General features: G+C 44.1%; 1 protein-coding gene across 4 annotated transcripts in view; it reads right to left on the reverse strand.

Moving 5' to 3' along the window:
* LOC111966583 (protein kinase C and casein kinase substrate in neurons protein 1) overlaps positions 1-21,835 on the reverse strand; it is a 53,043-nt gene that overhangs the window by 5,859 nt on the left and 25,349 nt on the right. For 3 of the 4 annotated variants that reach the window (XM_023991351.2, XM_023991352.2, XM_023991353.2), the window contains 9 exons: positions 12,995-13,124; positions 10,948-11,104; positions 10,158-10,393; positions 9,201-9,356; positions 7,669-7,844; positions 6,071-6,191; positions 5,678-5,793; positions 5,507-5,548; positions 4,550-4,782 (listed from right to left, as the gene is read on the reverse strand). In XM_023991351.2, the coding sequence (XP_023847119.1) occupies positions 4,550-4,782; positions 5,507-5,548; positions 5,678-5,793; positions 6,071-6,191; positions 7,669-7,844; positions 9,201-9,356; positions 10,158-10,393; positions 10,948-11,104; positions 12,995-13,057 (1,300 nt within the window). In that variant the 5' untranslated portion in view covers positions 13,058-13,124. The remainder of the gene's footprint in view (positions 1-4,549; positions 4,783-5,506; positions 5,549-5,677; positions 5,794-6,070; positions 6,192-7,668; positions 7,845-9,200; positions 9,357-10,157; positions 10,394-10,947; positions 11,105-12,994; positions 13,125-21,835) is intronic. The other variant, XM_023991354.2, reaches the window with a different exon arrangement.

Raw genomic sequence — 21,835 nt, forward strand, 5'->3', positions numbered from 1 at the left:
AGATGGTAGTCCCTTCCAGTATCAGATGTGAGACCTACTTTTTAACCCTCACAGTATCTGGTAATCACAGTGAGACTATTTCATTTTTGATTTTTCGTTCACCTTTTACACCTGTGTTTTGGGTCATCCCTGGCTAGTATGTCATATCCTTCTATTAATTGGACTAGTAATTCTATCCTATCCTGGAACGTTTCTTGTCATGTGAAGTGTTAATGTCTGCTATCCCTCCTGTTTCTTCTGTCCCCTCTACTCAGGAGGAACCTGGTATTTGACAGGAGTGCCGAGGAGATATCATGATCTGCGCACGGTTTCTTCATCGGTCCAGAGCCAACTCCCTTCCTCTCACCGGTCGTATGAGTTGTTGTATTGATCTCCTTCCGGGACCACTCCCCCTCGGGGTAGACTATAACTTCTGTCGCTCCCGACGTAAGGCTCTCGAGATTTCTTGTTTCTCTCGCGACGCCGTTACGTGGTGCCTTCTTCCCTCCCGCCGGAGCGGGGTTTTTCTTTGTTAAGAAAAGGACGGTACTCTGCGCCCTGCGTGATTATCGAGGGCTGAATGACATACGGTTTAAGATCGTTATCCGCTTCCCTTAGTCGTCAGCCTTCGAGATTTTGCGGGAGCCAGGTTCTTTACTAAGTTGACTTCGTAACGCTTACCATCTCGTACGCATCAGAGGGGGGGACGAGTGGAAGACAGCGTTTAACACTCCGTTAGGGCATTTTGAATACCGGGTTTGCCGTTCGGGTTCTGCAAATGCTCCAGCTGTTCTTTCAGGCATTAGTGTATATGATGTACTGGAGAGACATGCTGAAACATCTTGGTTTTCCTTTACCCTTGACGATATTCCTGATTTTGGTTCACCGTCTCTCGAGATTCATGTTCAGCACGTTGACGTGTATCCAGCGCCTTTTAAGAGAATTGTCTCTACGTGAAGGGCTGAGAAGTGCGCCTTTCATGTTCCTCTGTCACATTTCTCGGTTCGGTATTGTCCGCTGAAGGCATTCAGTTGGATCCCGTAAGGTCCAGGCTGTCAGCGATTGGCCCGTTTCCTATCACGTGTCGAGTTGCAGCGTTTCTCGGTTTCGCTATTTCTATCGGCGTTTGCATTCGTAATTTCGGTCAAGTGGCTTGCCCCTCTCAAAGCTCTGACTTCTGTCCAAGTCTTGCTTTAAGTGGTCCGGTTCCGCCAGGGAGCTTTTGATCTCCTCAAGAAGTTTTACTCCGCCCTATCCTGGTTACTCCTGCGTCACTAAACAATTCATTTCGAGGTTGACCGCTTCAGAGTTGGGCGTGGACATTCTGTCCCAGCGCTTCATTCTGACGATAAGGTCTCCTTGCGCTTACTTTTCTCATCGCCTGTCGCATCGGAACGCAACTATGATTGGGTACCGCGAACTGCATCGCATCCCGCTTAGCCATAGGCGAACTGGCGACAGTGGTTGGAGGGGGCGACCGTCCTTTTGTCGTTTGGACTGACCATAAGAACCTTGAGTACATCGTTCGGCCAAACGACTTAATGCACGTCAAGCTCGTGGGCGTTGTTTTTTCGCTCGTTTCGAGTTCGTGATTTCTATCGCCGGGAATAAGAACACAAGCCTGATGCCTTATCTCGGCTCTCTTAGTTCTTCTGTGGCTTCTACCGACCCCGAGGGGATTCTCCTGAAGGGCGTGTGTGTGGGTTGACTGTCTGGGGAATTGAGAGACAGGTAAGCAGCATCCACCACACTGCGTCGCCGCGCGCTTGTCCTAGTACCTTCTGTTCGTTCTGTCCTACTCGTCTGGCTGTTCTTCAGTGGGCTCACCTCTGCCAAGTTAAGCTGGCCCACCGGCGTTCGGGTACGCTTGCTTCTATTCGCCAGCGGTTTTGGTGGCCTACTCAGGAGCGTGACCGCGCCGTTTTCGTGGCTGCTTGTTCGGACTGCGCGCAGACTAAGTCAGGTAAACTTCCTCCTGCGGTCGTCTCAGACCGCTTCCATTCTGTCTCCGACCATGGTCTCACATCGCCTTAGACTTTATTACCGGTCTGCCTTCGTCTGCGGGGAAGACTGTGATTCTTACGGTTATCGATAGGTTCTCTAAGGCGGGCACATTTCATTCCCTCGCTAAGCTTCCTTCCGCTAAGCGAGAACGGCACAGATCATCATTGAAATGTGTTCAGAAATTCATGGCCCCCGTTAGACGCCGTTTCAGACAGAGGTCGCAATTCACGTCACAGTTTTGGAGGGAGGTTCTGTCGTTTGATCGGTGCTTCGTCGTCTTCTCCGGGTTTCATCCCAATCTAACGGTCAAGCAGCGAAAGCCAATCAGACGTTGGTCGCATATTACGCAGCCTTTCGTTTCGAAACCCTGCGTCTGTGGCGAACAGCTCCTGGGCTGAGTACGCTCATAATCGCTTCCTTCTGTCTGCTTACCGGCTATCTCCGTTTCAAGAGTAGTCTTGGGTCCAGCCTCCTCTGTTCTCGTCCAGCTCGCCGAGTCCAGCGTTCCTCGCTCAGGCTTTTGTGCCACGTTGTGAGCGCACCTGGAGGAGGGTCAGGTCTGCAACTTTGCCGTTACAGGGCGCAGAACTGTGAGAGCGCCAATAAACGTAGGATAAGGAGTCTAGGTTTGTCGCGGTCAGGAGAGTGTGGCTTTCCAACTCGCCACCTCCCTTACGACAGCTTCTCGCAAGTTTGATCTCCGCGGTTCATTGGTCCGTTCCGTGTCTCTCAGGTCGTAATCCTGTCGCTGTGCGATCTGCTTCTTCCGCGACATCTTCGTCGCGTCCACCCTGTCTTCCATGTTCTCCTGTGTCAAGCCTTCTTCGCGCCCCCGTTCGTCTTCCCCCCCCGTCCTTGTCGAGGCGCACCTATTTACAAAGGTACGGGAAGTCATGGGATATGCGTTCTCGGGGACGTGGTCACCAGTACTTAGTGGATGGGAGGGTTACGGTCCTGAGGAGAGGAGTTGGGTTCCATCTCGGGACGTGCTGGACCGTTCGTTGATTGATGATTTCCTCCGTTGCGCCAGGGTTCCTCCTCGAGTGCGCCAGGAGGCGCTCGGTGAGTGGGGGGGTACTGTCATGTTGTTGTCATTATTTCATGTCTTGTCCCTGTCGTTCCCTTGGTTGGTGTGCTCTCGGTCTTTTGGTTCTTCCGCTCTTTCTCTCTTCTCTCTCTCCTCTCTCCTCTCCGCTCTCTCTCTCTATCGTTCCGTTCCTGCTCCCACTGTTTCTCATTCTCCTAAAGACCTCATTTACTCTTTCACACCTGTCGCCTATTTGCCCTCTGATTAGAGTCCTATTTCTCCCTCGTTTTTCGCTCCTGTCTCTTGTCGGATTCTTGTTTGATGTTTGCTGTCCTGCGGTCCTTGTTCCGCCTGTCGTGTTTTGCCTGGAAAAAGACTCTGTTTCTTTAATCGCTTTTGGGTCCGCATTAATCAGCAATAACAACTGTAGTGAGCTAATAGAAATATATATTGTGTTTTCGCTGTAAAACACTTAAAAAAATCGGAAAATATTGGCTGGATTCACAAGATGTTTATCTTTCATTTGCTGTACACCATGTATTTTTCATAAATGTTTATGATGAGTATTTATGTATTTCACGTTGCTCTCTGTAATTATCTGTCTGCTTTGGTGCTATTTGTGTTGTGGCTGCAATGTAAAACTGAGGATTTATACTCTTCAAATATGCACATTTCGAACAAAAACATAAATGTTTGTATAAACATGGTTATAGAAGATGTCATCTGATGAAGTTGTTTCTTGGTTTGTGACTAATTTTATCTCTATTTTGTCGGTTTTGTGAAAGCTACCTATGCGGTGGAAACATGGTGAAAATATGCGGTTGTGTGTTTGGCTATTGTGGTTAGCTAATAGAAATACATATTGTGTTTTRGCTGTAAAACATTWWAAAAATRGGAAATGATGGCTGGATTCACAAGATGTRTATCTTTCATTTGCTGTATTGGACTTGTGATTTCATGAAAATTATATTATATGATATCCCTGTCCCGTTAGGCTAGGCTATGCTAGTCAGCTTTTTTGATGAGGAGGATCCCGGATCCGGGATGGGTATTAAGTAAAGGTTTTAATCAACATGCATTCTATGCTCTTTTCCATGGTCAATAGTACATCTGGTCACCTTCATCGTTTCCTTTATCATGTCACTATTAGCAAAGATCAGGCAGGATGTGCACCATGTGGTTATGAAGGCCCTACTAACACCATCTAACATAGGGACATTCAGAAGACAATTGCTAATAACTAGCAGGTGCCTGTAATTGAAGGAAGTGGAATATGGCCATTATTGACTAACCACTACTATCTTCCTCCAGGAATAGAGGGGCTTCGAAATGGGATGAACAGAGATAGCGGGACATTTCCTCAGATCTCATCTCCACCCCCCTATCAAGCCAGCCTGTCCATGATACACCATGTGATACTGATAGTGTCAGTTACAGAGTTTGGCTTACACTGTTGGACTCAAGAATAGGCTTTAGCTGCAAATGCATTGTAGCCAAATTAAGAGACATCAAAGATGGTGAAGTGTTGTCGTTGCTTACCAGCTTTGAAGGTGAGTTCGTCTTGTTCCTGTCCGTCATAATCATACAGAGCACGCACTCGGACCCCGGACGCGGTCCCGGTCCCAGCACCTCCTTTTCCTGCACTGCCAGAGTCTTCCTCGAAGGAGTTTCCATTTCCACCCCCGTTGGTCTCACCGCCTGAGTAGGCTGCAGGRGCATCGTCATCGGACCACTCAGTGGAGTAGGCCTGGTTCTTTTCATAGCTGCTCACACTGCAATGGAAGAGTTAGGGAAGATACAGGGGTTTGATCGGGAGAATTGAATCAAAAATATAAACATTACTGTACCGTAGACTAGAGCAACTGTTATTAACAGAGTGAATGAAATACATAAATAATCAACATCAATCCAGTCAATTATATGGAGACTGCAAAAAAAGTAATGGCATCATGTTAGATCCCAGGGTGTATGATACAATTTAAATAGTTGGACTAGGGTAGGTCCTGGCGTGGCAGTAGCTGGTGTGTGGCAGTAGCTGGTGTGTAGCGGTAGATGGTTTGTGTGGCGGTAGCTGGTGTGTGGCGGAAGATGGTTTGTGTAGCAGTAGCTGGTGTGTGACAGTAGCTGGTGTGTGACGGTAGCTGGCGTGTGGTGGTAGATGGTGTATGTGGCAGTAGCAGGTGTGTGGCAGTAGCAGGTGTGTGTGGCAGTAGCTGGTGTGTGTGGCAGTAGCTGGTGTGTGGCAGAAGTAGCTGGTATGTGGCATTAGCTGGTGTGTGGCAGTAGCAGGTGTGTGTGGCAGTAGCAGGTGTGTGGCAGTAGCAGGTGTGTGGCAGTAGCAGGTGTGTGTGGCAGTAGCTGGTGTGTGTGGCAGTAGCTGGTGTGTGTGGCAGTAGCTGGTGTGTGTGGCATTGGCTGGTGTGTGTGGCAGTAGCAGGTGTGTGGCAGTAGCAGGTGTGTGGCAGTGGTGTTTGATCAGTGTTTTGGTCCTCTCACCTGCCACGGTCACCAGGTGGTGCCACATGATCAGCGCTGATGCTGATCAATTGAAGGAAGACAGAAAAACAAATGATATGGCATCATAGGAGATATCGATATGAACCCTGGCATGTCATTGTGTGTGTGTGTGTGTCAGTAGTAGTTTGACCAGTGGAGTGGTCCTCTCACCTGCCACGGTCTCCAGGTGGTGCCACATGGTCAGTGCTGGGGGTCGGTGGGGCCCCAGCCGGCTTCTGCACCTTCTCCCTCTTAACAACAGCAGCAGTAGCATCTGGGTTGTACTCCTGGGGGTCAGAGCAGAGGATTAATACTTCTGAAAGTCTATACTGAAGCAGAGCCTCAGATCTGGCCAATGTCCTTAACTTTTCCTTTTAAATCAGAAAGTAGGCTAAATCAACAATCTTACAAATGCAAGAAACTCTATTAAGAAGTCGTATCAAAAAGTAATATTTGCATCTGGGGGGGAATTAATAAAAAAATACCTGAACCTTTGTTACATGTTGTAAATAATCCTGAAAAGCAAGTATATGGATGAAATACAGAGTATATAGGCCGCAGTACCTCGAACATTGGCCAGTTCATATGCATGCCAGGGCCATGGTGGTTGCTAAACCACTGCAGGTCCTCCTGTGTGTTGGCACCCAGGATGGTGCGCTCCAGTTCTCTGTATACTGTGCCATAGCTGGGGAGAGGAGGACAGAGAGCACATTGTGACACGCAGAGAGAGACGGAGCCTGTTTAACTAAGCAATAAGGCCCGAGGGGGTGTGGTATATGACCAATACACCACGGCTAAGGGCTGCTCTTACGCACAACGCAACGTGGAGTGCCTGGATACAGCCCTGACTGTTTTGTCATACCCATGGTATATGGTCTGATATACCATGGCTGTCAGCCAATCAGCATTCAGGGCTTGAACCACCCAGTGTTTATGAGACAATAACACATTAGGGCTGCCAGCGCCAACTGTCCAGCACTAATGGTGCTGTTTCCTGTAGAGTTTCTAGCTGTTTATGAAGCTCCACTACTCAGAACAGGGTGGAATAATTGAAAGACAAAGCCATTCGGTCAATTCATAGCATGAGGTGAAGCTACACAGAACATAGACAGTACATTTGCATTCAAATTGACGTAGTGAGGTGTAGTCGCGACAGATGGGTATTATTTCACCAGAAGGTGGAGACAAAAACACAGAATAACTGACAGTCAAGCCCTACAAATGACGACATTTCATGGTGATACTGCCAAGAATTGAGGAGTAAGATGCTTTAATGGACAATAAAATGGACGATTCAAATGCATCCACAGCACATAAATGTTACAAGTGACTTTTCTCTTTTCACCGCTGTCACTGGGACACTGTCTGTATTTGCATAACTGTATTAGAGGGAGCTGAGGACTGGGTTTTTAGCTATTAGCTTACCATTACCCTGTCTATGGTTGATTTATGGGTTATCACCAATACTGTGGTCCGAAAGGCCCATGTTAGTACTCCACACCACACCATAAAAGCCTATACTCATCCTCCATTCAGATCATAAACCAAGACTATGCATCCAGGAAACAGCTTGAATTAACTCCTTATTCCAATCACCATGGAACCTGGCTTTGTATCACATGCAATTTGATCCACAGTCAAGAATATGACAAGAGTTCACTCTGACATGATGCAATTTGGCTGAAATGTCATTAACTGCATCCTCTGTATAATTGGTGTTGTCTCTGAAAGACTGAAATGTGTTGAAATTAATCTATTTGAAAGGAACTGTAATGAAAGCAACATCATAAGCACATTGGAGTAAATTCCCTCTGAATGTAATATTTCAACTAATCCATAGACTCGACTAATAACAAAAAGGAATGCCGACGAGCGCTTAAAGAAGAGATCAATACTGTAATGAAGGTATTCTGACTATATTAGATACACTAATGTAGAACATCTTTTCAAGGCAGATTTGCTGTTGTGTAGATGACTCCAAGTCGATAATATGTACATACGTATACGTACTGTACCAACTGAAAATGAAGACAAACATGTTTTTCCTCTATAACCTTTCAATTCAAAGGCCATGTGGGAGGAAAMGTTGATGGGGGTGATTTAATACAGCAGGATGGGCTACAGTATGTATGGGACGATAGAGGATAACACCAGTCACTGACCTTTGGTTCTCAGTGAGATTGAGGTGGCGTTTGATGTCCAGCAGGATCTCCTTGAGGAAGGTGAGCCTTTTGACCTCGTGCTGCTGGCACTGGTCAAACACCTGCTCCATGCTCTCCTGGTACGGGGGAGTGACAGCACTCAGCTCTGACAGAGACTTCTCATACTTCTCCTTAGCCTGGAGGAAGACAAGGACAATATCAGCTCTGACAGAGACTTCTCATTACTTCTCCTTAGCCTGGAGGAAGACAAGGACAATATCAGCTCTGACAGAGACTTCTCATACTTCTCCTTAGCCTGAGGAAGACAAGGACAATATCAGCTCTGACAGAGACTTCTCATACTCTCCTTAGCCGGGGAGATAAGGACAATATCAGCTCTGACAGAGACTTCTCATACTTCTCCTTAGCCGGGGATGAATAAGGACAATATCAGCCTTGACAGAGACTTCTCATACTTCTCCTTAGCCGGGGGCATGATAAGGACAATATCAGCTCTGACAGAGACTTCTCATACTTCTCTTAGCCGGGGGGATGATAAGGACAATATCAGCTCTGACAGAGACTTCTCATACTTCTCCTTAGCCTGGAGGAAGACAAGGACAATATCAGCTCTGACAGAGACTTCTCATACGTCTCCTTAGCCGGGGGGATGATAAGGACAATATCAGCTCTGACAGAGACTTCTCATACGTCTCCTTAGCCGGGGGGATGATAAGGACAATATTCAGCTCTGACAGAGACTTCTCTAGTCGCCTTAGCCGGGGGGATGATAAGGACAATATCAGCTCTGACAGAGACTTCTCATACTTCTCCTTAGCCGGGGGGATGATAAGGACAACACGAGGAGTTGGACACAGTGTATTTCATCCACAAGAGGTAAGAAGAGCTATGTTACTGCAGATAGATGTAATGTATCAATATAATCAACAATAGGCAGTGCAAACTTTCTGCTATTTTTGCTACCAGAGCTCCGTGAATAGATGATTGGATGATTGTGGTGGCAGGTAGACTAATGGTTAGAGCATGGGGCCAGTAATCGAAAGGTCCTGGATCGAATCCCCGAGCTGACAAGGTAAAAATCTGTCGTTCTGCCCATGAACAAGGCAGTTAACCCACTGTTCCTAGGCCGTCATTGTAAATAAGAATATGTTCTTAACTGACTTGCCTAGTTAAATAAAATAAATGTCCTGTCTGATCACTAGAGTAATCTGCCACACTGAGTCGTCCACACTGCATTGATTCTGTTTTTCACAGCTTATTTCACTTAAGCCGCTAACAGAAACAGACTAATGTACTTAGTATACTGCAATAACACACACACTATGGTGTTAATAGCACCATATATATTTTAAAACAGATGGAATGACACGAGATAACATGGTTTTTTTCCTGTTTGATATGGAGAACGTCAAATGGCATCGTGTAAATTCAGCTCGAAGTCTTACCTTCTCATACATTTGTACAGAAAAGGTTGTCATGTCATTTTGTTGCTCTATCTTCCATTTGTCAGACCCTGAGCCTCTCTGTCTCACCTTCTGAACATCGTGTTTGCACTTGTCTGTTTTCTCGTGGAGTTTCTTCTGCTGGTCAGTTGTGACGGAGGCCTGTGTCTTCCCATCTGCCTCGCGGGTGGCGGCCAGTTTCTCCTCCTTACACGCCATGTGGTATGTTTTCTTAGCAGTCTCCATCTGTGGAAACACATACAGAATCTTAGTATCCCTATAGATAAACTGTATAAATACTAATACATCTAAGCATGACAGTGACTTAATTGAGTTACTTTCGCAAAGGCAATGTTGTTCTCTGATGCTAAGCTTGGATGAGTGATGCAGCAAGAGTCATTATGGTACACAAAACAGAACTAACACATATGCCAATAGCTACAGTACCAAGCTGTTTGGCAGAGCAATTTGTATGTTGACTCAGATGTAGGTAAAACAGCCATTGTTTTGAAGATGGCCTCTGTAAACCCTATTAGGGCTGATTCAAGTGGGTCCTAGTCCAAGGACAACTGTGTAGTGTGCATCACCTATCCTACACACATGCAGTACCTTTGCAGCCAGACACACTCTTCGGGAAAAAGGAGCTAACTAGAACCTTAAAGGGTTCTTCGGCTGTCCCCATAGAAGAACCCTTTGTATTCCCTTTTTCATTTCAGGTAGAACCCTTTTGGTTCCCTTTCAACAGAGGGTTCTACCTGGAACCAAAAAGGGTGCTCCTATGGGGACAGCCGAAGAACCCTTTTGGAAACCTTTCTTCTAAGAGTGCAGACTGATGCACAGCCAAATGAACTAATCTAACCAGGTGTGGTCTCAGAGATCAGTCATGAAGACAGCCAAGTGCATCAAATGCCTACTCACATATCAAATATACATATACAATATGTACCCTATATTGGATTTAAGAATAAAGTGGTTTTCCTGTTAGAAATGCAAGTACACATGGAAGATACAACAGATCCCCTTCCCTAACCCTTCCAGTCAATTTACCTCTTTGAGCTTCTTGGCCCATGGTTTCTGGGCCTTCTTGAAGCCCTCGTCGGCCTCTTTGGCCTCCTTGAAGCCTCCGATCATCTGCTTGTGGTASGCCTCCTTCTGCCAGTTCTTGACCTTCTCCAGGTCTTCGTTGAGCAGGCCGTTCTTCACCTCCTGGTGCAGCTCACTCACCTTCTCAGCCTCGGTCATCACACCCAGCCACGCCCTCTCCACGGTGCCATACTGTGGTCCTGGGGTTAGAGAATATCACAGGGGGACATTCAATCACAACATATAGATGGCAGAAAAATATGATGGAAAATATGAACGTGACCAACTCAGTGTTAGCCCTGAGATTGGAAGGTTGGGAATTTGATCTCTGACCAAGTCATACCAAAGACTGTAAAAATGAGACCCAATGCACCTGTGCGTGGCACTAAGCATTAAGGAGATAYATTGGGGATAAGGCCCTGCGATAGACTAACATCCTGTCCAGGGGGTGTACTTGTACATCAAGCTGACTCACTCTACAGAATCAGGAGATAGGCTCCTGCTCCTATGAGGTGTTCCGGCTCATGCAAGGCTACTTACATTCAATCAAAACATATAGGTTTCAGAAAATATGATTGTTGTCATCTTACAGAAAACACTCACAATACAGCTGAGCAGTGAGATGAAGGAAATGAATTTAACATGGGATGAAGACCTCAAAACAGACTGCAACAAAAGCCACCATATGAGTAGCTTCTAATCCACACAGTAAGATTTGGTTCATTGATTGAACCTCTCCAATCCCGATACTGACCTTTCTCGATCAGCTGTCTCCATCTCTTGGACCAGGCGGTCAGCTGGTCACCATAGGCCTTCTCAATCTTGGCACGTTCCTGAAGGCAGCCCATGAGGTCATTGCAGAGCCGGTGGCCGTCGTCAATCCGCTTGACGGCACGCTTGTAGTTCCCCACCTGAGAATAGTGAGAGGTTATATTAAAGGTCCAAGTTACATAAAATAGGAAAACACAAGGCTTCCCTTGAATTGACATACTGGTATCAATGATTGAGGATGAGGATGCAGTCATTTGCACACAAAAAAATATTGCAAGTGCAATACGCCAAATCTCTAAGACCACGAAGATATTTTGAGATGGAAATAACTAATCTGATGGGCCAACATAAACTGTAAATTAATTTCCTTTCTTGAGAGAGTCAAATTAGAAATGTAGTCAAATGAAGTTAAATACTACAACTCTGATGTAGTGATGAAAATTATATATTATCTATTAATACCCTTGAGTAACAAAGTATCATCTGTACTCTCTTTCATCATTCTCATACTACCTTAAGAGATGCCACCTTAAGAGATGCCACCTTAAGAGATGCCACCTTAAAGACATCATCCAGTGATTTTGGAACTATTCCTGCTGAAAAGTGATATCCCAAGAATAATGACAGTAAATTATACACACTAAAGAGTCAAAAAATATGTTTTTAGCAAAATAGTGTTTTTTAGACACCTGCAAACTTCAAGGAGTAGGCCATTCTAGGAGTTGGTCTGATGGTGACTTTGTGATGTCATCGGCCTCCCCCCTTGCTTGAGGAAAAATAGAGGAGCGATAGAGAACAAAATAGGAAAGGCCCATCCCCCACTTGTGCCATGTCAGGAGGATACCTGGACCACCTTTTGAGATGTGCCTTTTATGAAGTAAATCAGGTCTTAAATGAGGTGAAAGGGAGTCTGGAATAGGACTTTATTATACGCAGTACAGAGATCTGAGGCCCCTCCCCCCAGTGCCTGCAGGGGGCGTGAGCTCATGGTGCATGACGGGGGGGGGCTCGTGCCTGTGCATGTGTAGTTATGCAATTGCAGCGGCTTTGTGTGAGTGTGTGTGCGCTCTGTGTGTGTGTGTGTGTGTGTAATGGCCCGTGCATGTATGTGTGTTTGTCCCTGTGTGTGCGCGCACACGTCTGTGTGTGTGCTTGTGCACTGTGACTGCTATAATCCTGTACTCTGCTCTAATGCAGGCAGACAGATTATCAGGGATAGGACACTGACAGGATGAGGCAGAGATAGGAATGCAGCCCACAGTCACAGACCACTCTGTCCATTCAGACAGGATGGGCCCTGGGCTGGGTGGGACAGGTGTGGGGTACAGGGTACAGTGATTGCATCTGATTGCAACAACAACAACCCGACACACACAAACTTAAGTTCTCCACTTCAGGTTATCAACAGTGTCTGTAACCATACATTGTCCTCTATGTAAGATTAAAAACAAAGCCCCTTTGAGCAGAGTTGACAGTATATAGATGATATACAGATTTGTATTTGGTGTGTTTTTTGTCAGATATGTGCTTTTCATATCAAAACATCTAGCCCTGTGAGAGTCATTATGCTATTCACTATGCTGTGGCCGGGGCTTTCTTGGCCACATAGAGATCTATACAGGGCAGGTGCATGTGGGCTGAATGGCTCCCTCAGTGCTGCTTCTAACTGAGAGGCTCTGTCTGTCTGTGTGTCTGTGATCCTCCTCCATACGATGACACAAAAGGGTCTCTGTGTTCAGTGAATTCATTAGCACTAATTGGATATGTTCTGTGCAACAACAACAATATCAACGCATTGGAATTAGCAACCATATTCCTATGGATCTTCGCGGAAATGAAATGACCTATTGTATCATGTTTGTTTTCTGTTGTCAATAACCGTTTCAAACAGAGAAAAGAAAATGGAGACAGTCATGTCCATGTTTAATGTCTCCTAAAGAGGGATTGTTGTGTGTGACTTGGCTTATAAAGGTCGATAGGTTTTCCTTCATAGCCCAGAAGAACAGTATGGATGTTTTTTTCTGAAGTACCTCCCAAAAGCTGTCCATAGCGTCGTCAGCAGCAGCAGCAGATTCATCGTAGGACCCCGACATTTTCCTGGTTGTGGCAAAGCAGGCTAAACTCTAAATGTGTCAGCAGCAGAGCTGGGTTCCTCATGCACTGGAAGAGAAAGAGAGAAAGAGGAGAAAAGGAGGAAAGAGTGAGAATGCATAGATATAAGTTATACATAGAAATGTATAAAATGCAATACAGTAGAACATCCTACACTCTTAGAAAAAAGGTGCTATCTAGACCCTAAAACTATTCTTCGGCTGTCCCTATAAGAAAACCATTTGAAAAAACCTTTTTGGTTCCAGGTAATGAAATCCAAAATAGTTCTACCTGGAACCAAAAAGGGTTCTCCTATGGGGACAGCCAAAGAACCCTTTTGGAACCCTTTTTTCTAAGAGTGTACAACATTCATCATTTACGACATGATGTGATATGATATACAATACTTGGGCTCTCAATGGTATTCAGAAACCATGTTTTCCATAACCACTCAATGAGCAGCACTGATGAAAGGCTTCCTTTGGAGGCTCTGAGACAGCTCTAATAATAAGGTAAAAATAGTATTCTGTCCCCATGAATACTGCTCCCTGGCCCCAGGGAACAGAAAGGCCATTTTCCACATGCCTGTCCCAGAAACCATAGCACAGACACCACAGGGCACACAGCATCACTGTCATCATGGAGGTATGACCCTGCATTGTACTACATAGTAGCTATGCATAAAGCGTTCCTCTACCCTGACATATTCCATCTGGAAGACTGTAACACTACACACAGTGCGTGAGCACATTGACACAAGCACACACATGGACACACACACACACACACCTGGAATTCCGTTTGGAAAATGTGTCGCCAGACAACGTGACCGGGAAGATTTTAATTTACCTGCCATTTGCGGAATTTACAGGACCCATATGCATTGGGTGCATAACCCATTAGTTCGTCCATCAACAGAGTTCAGAATTATAGAAATCCCATTTAGATTATGGAAATGTTTCTAACAGAACGTGCAACTCATGTAATGAAGCAGCCAATAAAACGTAATTTTCAAATATTCGCCAAAATACAATTCGCAGGAAAACACCATTCTAAACAGTTGAGTATAATTTTAAATGTTGAGACAAGAAGGGAGGTGTGTGTGGCAAAGATACAGACGAGTCTCTCTCCAGAATGGCTCAACTGTCTCTTGCCAATTCTTGCACATTCATTGTTTCATTGTGAATTGTCTGCCCTTTGATAAACATGTTTTATCAATTCCCCATTACATACAGTACCAGTCAAAAGTTTGGACACACCTACTCATTCAAGGGTTTTACTTTATTTATTAGACTATTTTCTACATTGTAGAATAACAGTAAAGACATCAAAACAATGAAATAACACATATGAAATCATGTAGTAACCAAAAAAGTGTTAAACACATCAAAATATATTTTATATTTGAGATTCTTTAAATAGCCACCCTTTGTCTTGATGACAGCTTTGCACACTCTTGGCATTCTCTCAGCCAGCTTCATGAGGTAGTCACCTGGAATGCATTTCAATTAACAGGTGTGTCTTCTTAAAAGTTAATTTGTGGAATTTATTTCCTTCTTAATGCGTTTGAGCCAGACAGTTGTGTTGTGACAAGGTAGGGGTGGTATACATAAGATAGCCCTACTTGGTAAAATACCAAGTCCATATTATGGCAAGAACAGCTCAAATAAACAAAGCCAAATGACAGTCCATCATAACTTTAAGACATGAAGGTCAGTCAATCCAGAAAATGTCAAGAACTTTTAAAATTTCTTCAAGTGCAGTCGCAAATACCATCAAGAGCTATGATGAAACTGGCTCTCATGGAGGACCGCCACAGGAAAGGAAGACCCAGAGTTACCTCTGCTGCAGAAGATAAGTTCATTAGAGTTAACGGCACCTCAGATTGCAGCCCAAATAAAGGGTTCACAGCGTTAAAGTAACAGACACATCTCAACAGCAACTGTTCAGAGGAGACTGTCACGCCCTGATTAGTTTCACCTGTCCTTGTGATTGTCTCCACCCCCCTCCAGGTGTCACCCATATTCCCTATTACCCTCAGTGTATTTATACCTGTGTTCTCTGTTTGTCTGTTGCCAGTTCGTCTTGTTTAGTCAAGTCAACCAGCATGGTTTTTCTGTGCGCCTGCTGTTTCCAAGTCTCTGTTTTTCTAGTCCTCCCGGTTCTGACCTTTGCCTGCCCTGACACTGAGCCCGCCTGCCTGACCATTCAGCCTGCCCTGACCTCGAGCCTGCCTGCCACTCTGTACCTCCTGGACTCTGACCTGGTTTATGATCTTTTGCCAGTCCCTTGTTTTATAATAACTATCAGAGACACAAACCATCTGCCTCTCATGTCGGCATCTGGGTCTCACCCTGTATCGTTATAGAGACTGCGTGAATCAGGCCTTCATGGTCAAATTTCTGCAAAGAAACCACCACTAAAGGACATCAATAAGAAGAGACTTGCTTGGACCAAGAAATAAGAGCAATGGACATTAGACCTGTGAAAATCTGTCCTTTGGTCAGAGGAGTTCAAATTTGAGATTTTTGGTTCCAACCACCGTGTCTTTGTGAGACGCAGAGTAGGTGAACGGATGAACTCTGCATGTGTAGTTCCCACTGTGAAGCATGGAGGAGAAGGTGTGATGGTGTGGGGGTGCTTTGCTGGTGACACTGTCTGTGATTTATTTAGAATTCAAGGCACAATTAACTAGCATGGCTACCACAGCATTCTGCAGCAATACGCCATCCCATATGGTTTGCGCTTAGTGGGACTATCATTTGTTTTTCAACAGGACAATGACCCAACACACCTCCGGGCTGTGTAAGGGCTATTTGACCAAGAAGGAGAGTGATGGAGTGCTGCATCAGTTGACCTGGCCTCCACAATCACCCGACCTCAACCCAATTGAGATGGTTTGGGATGAGGAWAAGCAGCCAACCAGTGCTCAGCATATGTGGGAACTCCTTCAAGACTGCTGGAAAAGCATTCCTCATGAAGCTGGTTGAGAGAATGCCAAGAGTATGCAAAGCTGTCATCAAGACAAAGGATGGCTACTTTGAAGAATCAAAAATATATTTTGATTTAATACTTTTTTGGTAACTACATGTTTCCATATACAGTTGAAGTCGGAAGTTTACATACACTTAGGTTGGAGTCATTAAAACTTGTTTTTAAACCACTCCACAAATTTCTTGTTAACAAACTATAGTTTTGGCAAGTCGGTTAGGACATCTACTTTGTGCATGATACAAGTAATTTTTCCAACAATCGTTTACAGACAGATTATTTCGCCTATAATTCACTGTATCACAATTCCAGTGGGTCAGAAGTTGACAAACTAAGTTGACTGTGCCTTTAAACAGCTTGGGAAATTCTAGAACATTATGTCATGGCTTTAGAAGCTTCTGATGGGCTAATTGATATAATTTGAGTCAATTGGAGGTGTACCTGTGGATTTATTTCAAGGCCTACCTTCAAACTCAGTGCCTCTTTGCTTGACATCATCTGAAAACCAAAAGAAATCAGCCAAAAGACCTCAGAAAAAAAATTGTAGACCTCCACAAGTCTGGTTCATCCTTGGGAGCAATTTCCAAACACCTAAAGGTACCACATTCATCTGTACAAACAATAGTACGCAAGTATAAATACCATGGGACCACGCATCCATCATACCGCTCAGGAAGGAGACGCGTTCTGTCTCCTAGAGATGAACGTACTTTAGTGCGAAAAGTGCAAATCAATTCCAGAACAACAGCAAAGGACCTTGTGAAGATGCTGGAGGAAACAGGTACCCAGGTATCTATATCCACAGTAAAGCGAGTCCTATATCGACATAACCTGAAAGGCCYCTCAGCAAGGAAGAAGCCACTGCTCCAAAACCACCATAAAAAAGACAGACTACGGTTTGCAACTGCACATGGGGACAAAGATCGTACTTTTTTGGAGAAATGTCCTCTGGTCTGATGAAACAAAAATATACAACTGTTTGGCTATAATGACCATCGTTATGTTTGGAGGAAAAAGGGGGAGGCTTGCAAGCCGAAGAACACCAACACCAATGACTCCAAGCATACTTCCAAAGTTGTGGCAAAATGGCTTAAGGATAACAAAATCAAGGTATTGGAGTGGCCATCACAAAGCCCTGACCTCAATCCTATAGAACATTTGTGGGTAGAACTGAAAAAGCGTGTGCGAGCAAGGAGGCCTACAAACCTGACTCAGTTGCACCAGCTCTGTCAGGAGGAATGGACCAAATTCACCCAACTTATTGTGGGAAGCTTGTGGAAGGCTACCTGAAACATTTGACCCAAGTTAAACAATGTAAAGGCAATGCTACCAAATACTAATTGAGTGTATGTAAACTTCTGACCCACTGTTAATGTGATGAAAGAAATAAAAGCTGAAATAAATCATTCTCTCTACTATTATTCTGACATTTCACATTCTTAAAATAAAGTTGGGATCCTAACTGACCTAAAACAGGGAATTTTTACTAGGATTAAATGTCAGGAATTGTGAAAACTGAATTTAAATGTCACGTTCTGACCTCTTTGTTTTAGTATGGTCAGGGCGTGAGTTGGGTGGGTCGTCTATGTTCGTTTTTCTATGTTGTGTTTTGCGTTTGACCTGGTATGGTTCTCAATCAGAGGCAGGTGTCGTTAGTTGTCTCTGATTGAGAATCATACTTAGGTAGCCTTTTTCCACCTGTGTTTCGTGGGTGATTATTTTCTGTTCTGTGTTTTGTATTTTCACCGTTCAGGACTGTTTCGTTTCGTTCTCGTGGTTTTGTTCTTTTTGTTCGAGTATTCGTTTTCATTAAAAGAGATAATGAATACTTACCACGCTGCACCTTGGTCCTCCTCTCTTTCTCCCAATGACGAAAGTTACATTAAATGTGTTTGGCCAAGGTCTACAGTGGGGCAAAAAAGTATTTAGTCAGCCACCAATTGTGCAAGTTCTCCCACTTAAAAAGACGAGAGAGGCCTGTAATTTTCATCATAGGTACACTTCAACTATCACAGACAAAATACGAAAAAAAATCCAGAAAATCACACTGTAGGATTTTTAATGAATTTATTTGCAAATTATGGTGAAAAATAAGTATTTGGTCAATAACAAAAGTTTATCTCAATACTTTGTTATATACCTTCTGGTATTTTGGCCCATTCCTCCATGCAGATCTCCTCTAGAGCAGTGATGTTTTGGGGCTGTTGCTGGGCAACACAGACTTTCAACTCCCTCCAAAGAGTTTCTATGGGGTTGAGATCTGGAGACTGGCTAGGCCACTCCAGGACCTTGAAATGCTTCTTACGAAGCCACTCCTTCGTTGCCCGGGCGGTGTGTTTGGGATCATTGTCATGCTGAAAGACCCAGCCACGTTTCATCTTCAATGCCCTTGCTGATGGAAGGTTTTCACTCAAAATCTCACGATACATGGCCCCATTCATTCTGTCCTTTACACGGATCAGTCGTCCTGGTCCCTTTGCAGAAAAACAGCCCCAAAGCATGATGTTTCCACCCCCATGCTTCACAGTAGGTATGGTGTTCTTTGGATGCAACTCAGCATTCTTTGTCCTCCAAACACAACGAGTTGAGTTTTTACCAAAAAGTTCTATTTTGGTTTCATCTGACCATATGACATTCTCCCAATCTTCTTCTGGATCATCCAAATGCTCTCTAGCAAACTTCAGACGGGCCTGGACATGTACTGGCTTAAGCAGGGGGACACGTCTGGCACTGCAGGATTTGAGTCCCTGGCGGCSTGGTGTGTTACTGATGGTAGGCTTTGTTACTTTGGTCCCAGCTCTCTGCAGGTCATTCACTAGGTCCCCCCGTGTGGTTCTGGGATTTTTGCTCACCGTTCTTGTGATCATTTTGACCCCACGGGGTGAGATCTTGCGTGGAGCCCCAGATCGAGGGAGATTATCAGTGGTCTTGTATGTCTTCCATTTCCTAATAATTGCTCCCACAGTTGATTTCTTCAAACCAAGCTGCTTACCTATTGCAGATTCAGTCTTCCCAGCCTGGTGCAGGTCTACAATTTTGTTTCTGGTGTCCTTTGACAGCTCTTTGGTCTTGGCCATAGTGGAGTTTGGAGTGTGARTGTTTGAGGTTGTGGACAMGTGTCTTTTATACTGATAACAAGTTCAAACAGGTGCCATTAATACAGGTAACGAGTGGAGGACAGAGYAGCCTCTTAAAGAAGAAGTTACAGGTCTGTGAGAGCCAGAAATCTTGCTTGTTTGTAGGTGACCAAATACTTATTTTCCACCATAATTTGCAAATAAATTCATAAAAAATCCTACAATGTGATTTTCTGGATTTCTTTTCACATTTTGTCTGTCATAGTTGAAGTGTACCTATGATGAAAATTACAGGCCTCTCTCATCTTTTTAAGTGGGAGAACTTGCACAATTGGTGGCTGACTAAATACTTTTTTTGCCCCACTGTATGTAACCTTCCGATTTCAACTGTATGTTATTTCATAGTTTTGATGTCTTCACTATTATTCTACAATGTAGAAAATAGTTWAAAAAAAAGAAAAACCCTTGAATGAGTCGGCGTATCAACTTTTGACTGGTACTGTATGTCACCAGTAGTAAATGTACCGTTAATCCCTGTCATTTGGTTACATACATTTACTTTAATACATGTTTTAATTACAGTCATTTACAATTCTCGGAGTGGAAACATTGTTTGCAGAGTTTGCAATCTGGTAGACATGTGAGAAACAAGTTTTGGTTTATTTCATAACCATCATTTATGAGATTTGACTTTTTTTCATTTGTCTTTTGTTTGGAGTGCTCCATGTGAGCAATGAGCATGTGTCTGGTTTCTCTTTCCTGATAATGTTGAGGGAGTACGCCCACCTGAGCACACATACGAGGTCCTGGCCTGCTGTGCGGAAATGTAGGGAAATGTATATATATATTGTTTTGACATCAATTGCAAATGATAACATTAAAACTATAGTTCCTCACAGTAAGCTATTTGAAAAACCTTTCCAACAATCTCCATCTCAGTAATCCCCAATCCTCGGTGTGATATAGCAATGGAAGTTAAAGCATTATTTTGGCTTTTTCCCTCCCGGTCATTTAGGCCAGCAACAGTTTTATTTATCGCCTTTTCATTTTTTTAATCGGCCAAAAGCCAGCTATTGCCGACTAATGGAAACCCTGATGCACACACTGTGTTATCCTTTCTCTGAAAAGTCTATAAGAAGTTAGACAGCCCAGATATCAGAACGTAAAAGAGACCAAAATATACATTTATTTCACATTAACATCTAGTGTAAGTTTATACAACTGTAGGTGCCCTCTAACAATGTGATTCAACTGCCAATTACTTTGTAAACCTTTCCACTTCCAAAAAAATATAGTGCTTCCTGGCTTCCCTCCAAGATTCGAGATGTATAGACGATTAGTATCTATTCCTTTGACGGCTGATCGATGTTTCCCTGCGAATAATAAAATAGCACAGACCGGTTGGCGCTATTCTTGTATTGAGCTCTAATTGAAACCTAATCTATTTTGCTCTCCTTTCCTGTCTCAATGAACTATTTATTAGTGGCACCTCCTTCAGGCCTAGAAGTCTCCACAACTACCCAGTGCAAAATAGCAAGCACATGGAGGGATACACTAGATACAACAACGCTAAATGGTCCCTAAACAAGGAAGGAAATGTCTTAAAGACAGAATCCTGAGCATGTGTGCCAGCCCAACAACAGCCCCAATACTTGGTTTGAAACAGAACAAGCTACATAACAAGCTTTGGTTTATTTACAAAAACATGAATGACAAAACATAAACAATGGAGCAATACAATCTCAGATTTGGGTTGATCGTAGAGTAAGACGCTAAGTTAGTAAGCCATTTAGACATTATATTTTTCTCTGGTAATGCTCCCTAAGAGGACAGAAGTAAAGGTGGCATGTCTGTTCGGTCTTAGTCTGTCTTTGCCATCTAGCATCTGTGTCACAGGGAATCACCAGGTGAACTAACTTAACATGACCATGTTCAGTAAATCCTTAGAGGGACCAACATTTACCAACATTGACCAACATAAGGTGAGTGTTGTGATCAGTTTGAGCCAACCTGACATATTAGTGTCTTTAACACCTTACAGATGGATGGATTGGTGGAACTCAGAAGCCAAGTTGTATGCACATGATAGATAACAGCTACACATTTTCAGCCTTAATCTGTTACAAGGCCACCATAATCATGAACAGTCTACATTAAGACAGAAATTGTGTGGTTTGTGTGGTTGTGCCTGGGATTCTATAGCAATGGTTCCTAACTCCACTCCTCAAGTACCCCCAACAGTACACATTTTTGTTGTAGCTCTGGACAGACTCACCTGATTCAACTTAACAGGACTTGGTGATTAGTTGACAAGTTGAATCAGGTGTACTTGTCCAGGGCTACAATAAAAATGTGTGCTGTTCGGGGTACTCAAGGAGTGGAGTTGGGAAACACTGGTCTATAGGCTACTATAAAGTATGCAATAGAGAGGCAATATAGATAGACAGTGTGTTTACTTCTTCAAACACATTTCTGCAGTATATGACCTCGAAGCCCTGATGATTGGCTACTCATCTCAATCGGAACCCTGGAACATTTTGTACCCTGTGTGATGAATCGTGACTAGCAGGAGCGCCGAGCAGCACAGGCAGGGCAGCTATACCGCAGTTACAGGACAGCAATGTCTGCATCAGCCCCGCAGTAATACAAACACAACAGTTATCGTCACTGCGCATCACACTGTCTTGCGTAAACCTAAGGCAGTTACACTAC

The sequence above is a fragment of the Salvelinus sp. IW2-2015 genome, linkage group LG7, assembly GCF_002910315.2.
Source record: "Salvelinus sp. IW2-2015 linkage group LG7, ASM291031v2, whole genome shotgun sequence".
In the NCBI taxonomy this organism is placed as follows: domain Eukaryota; kingdom Metazoa; phylum Chordata; class Actinopteri; order Salmoniformes; family Salmonidae; genus Salvelinus; species Salvelinus sp. IW2-2015.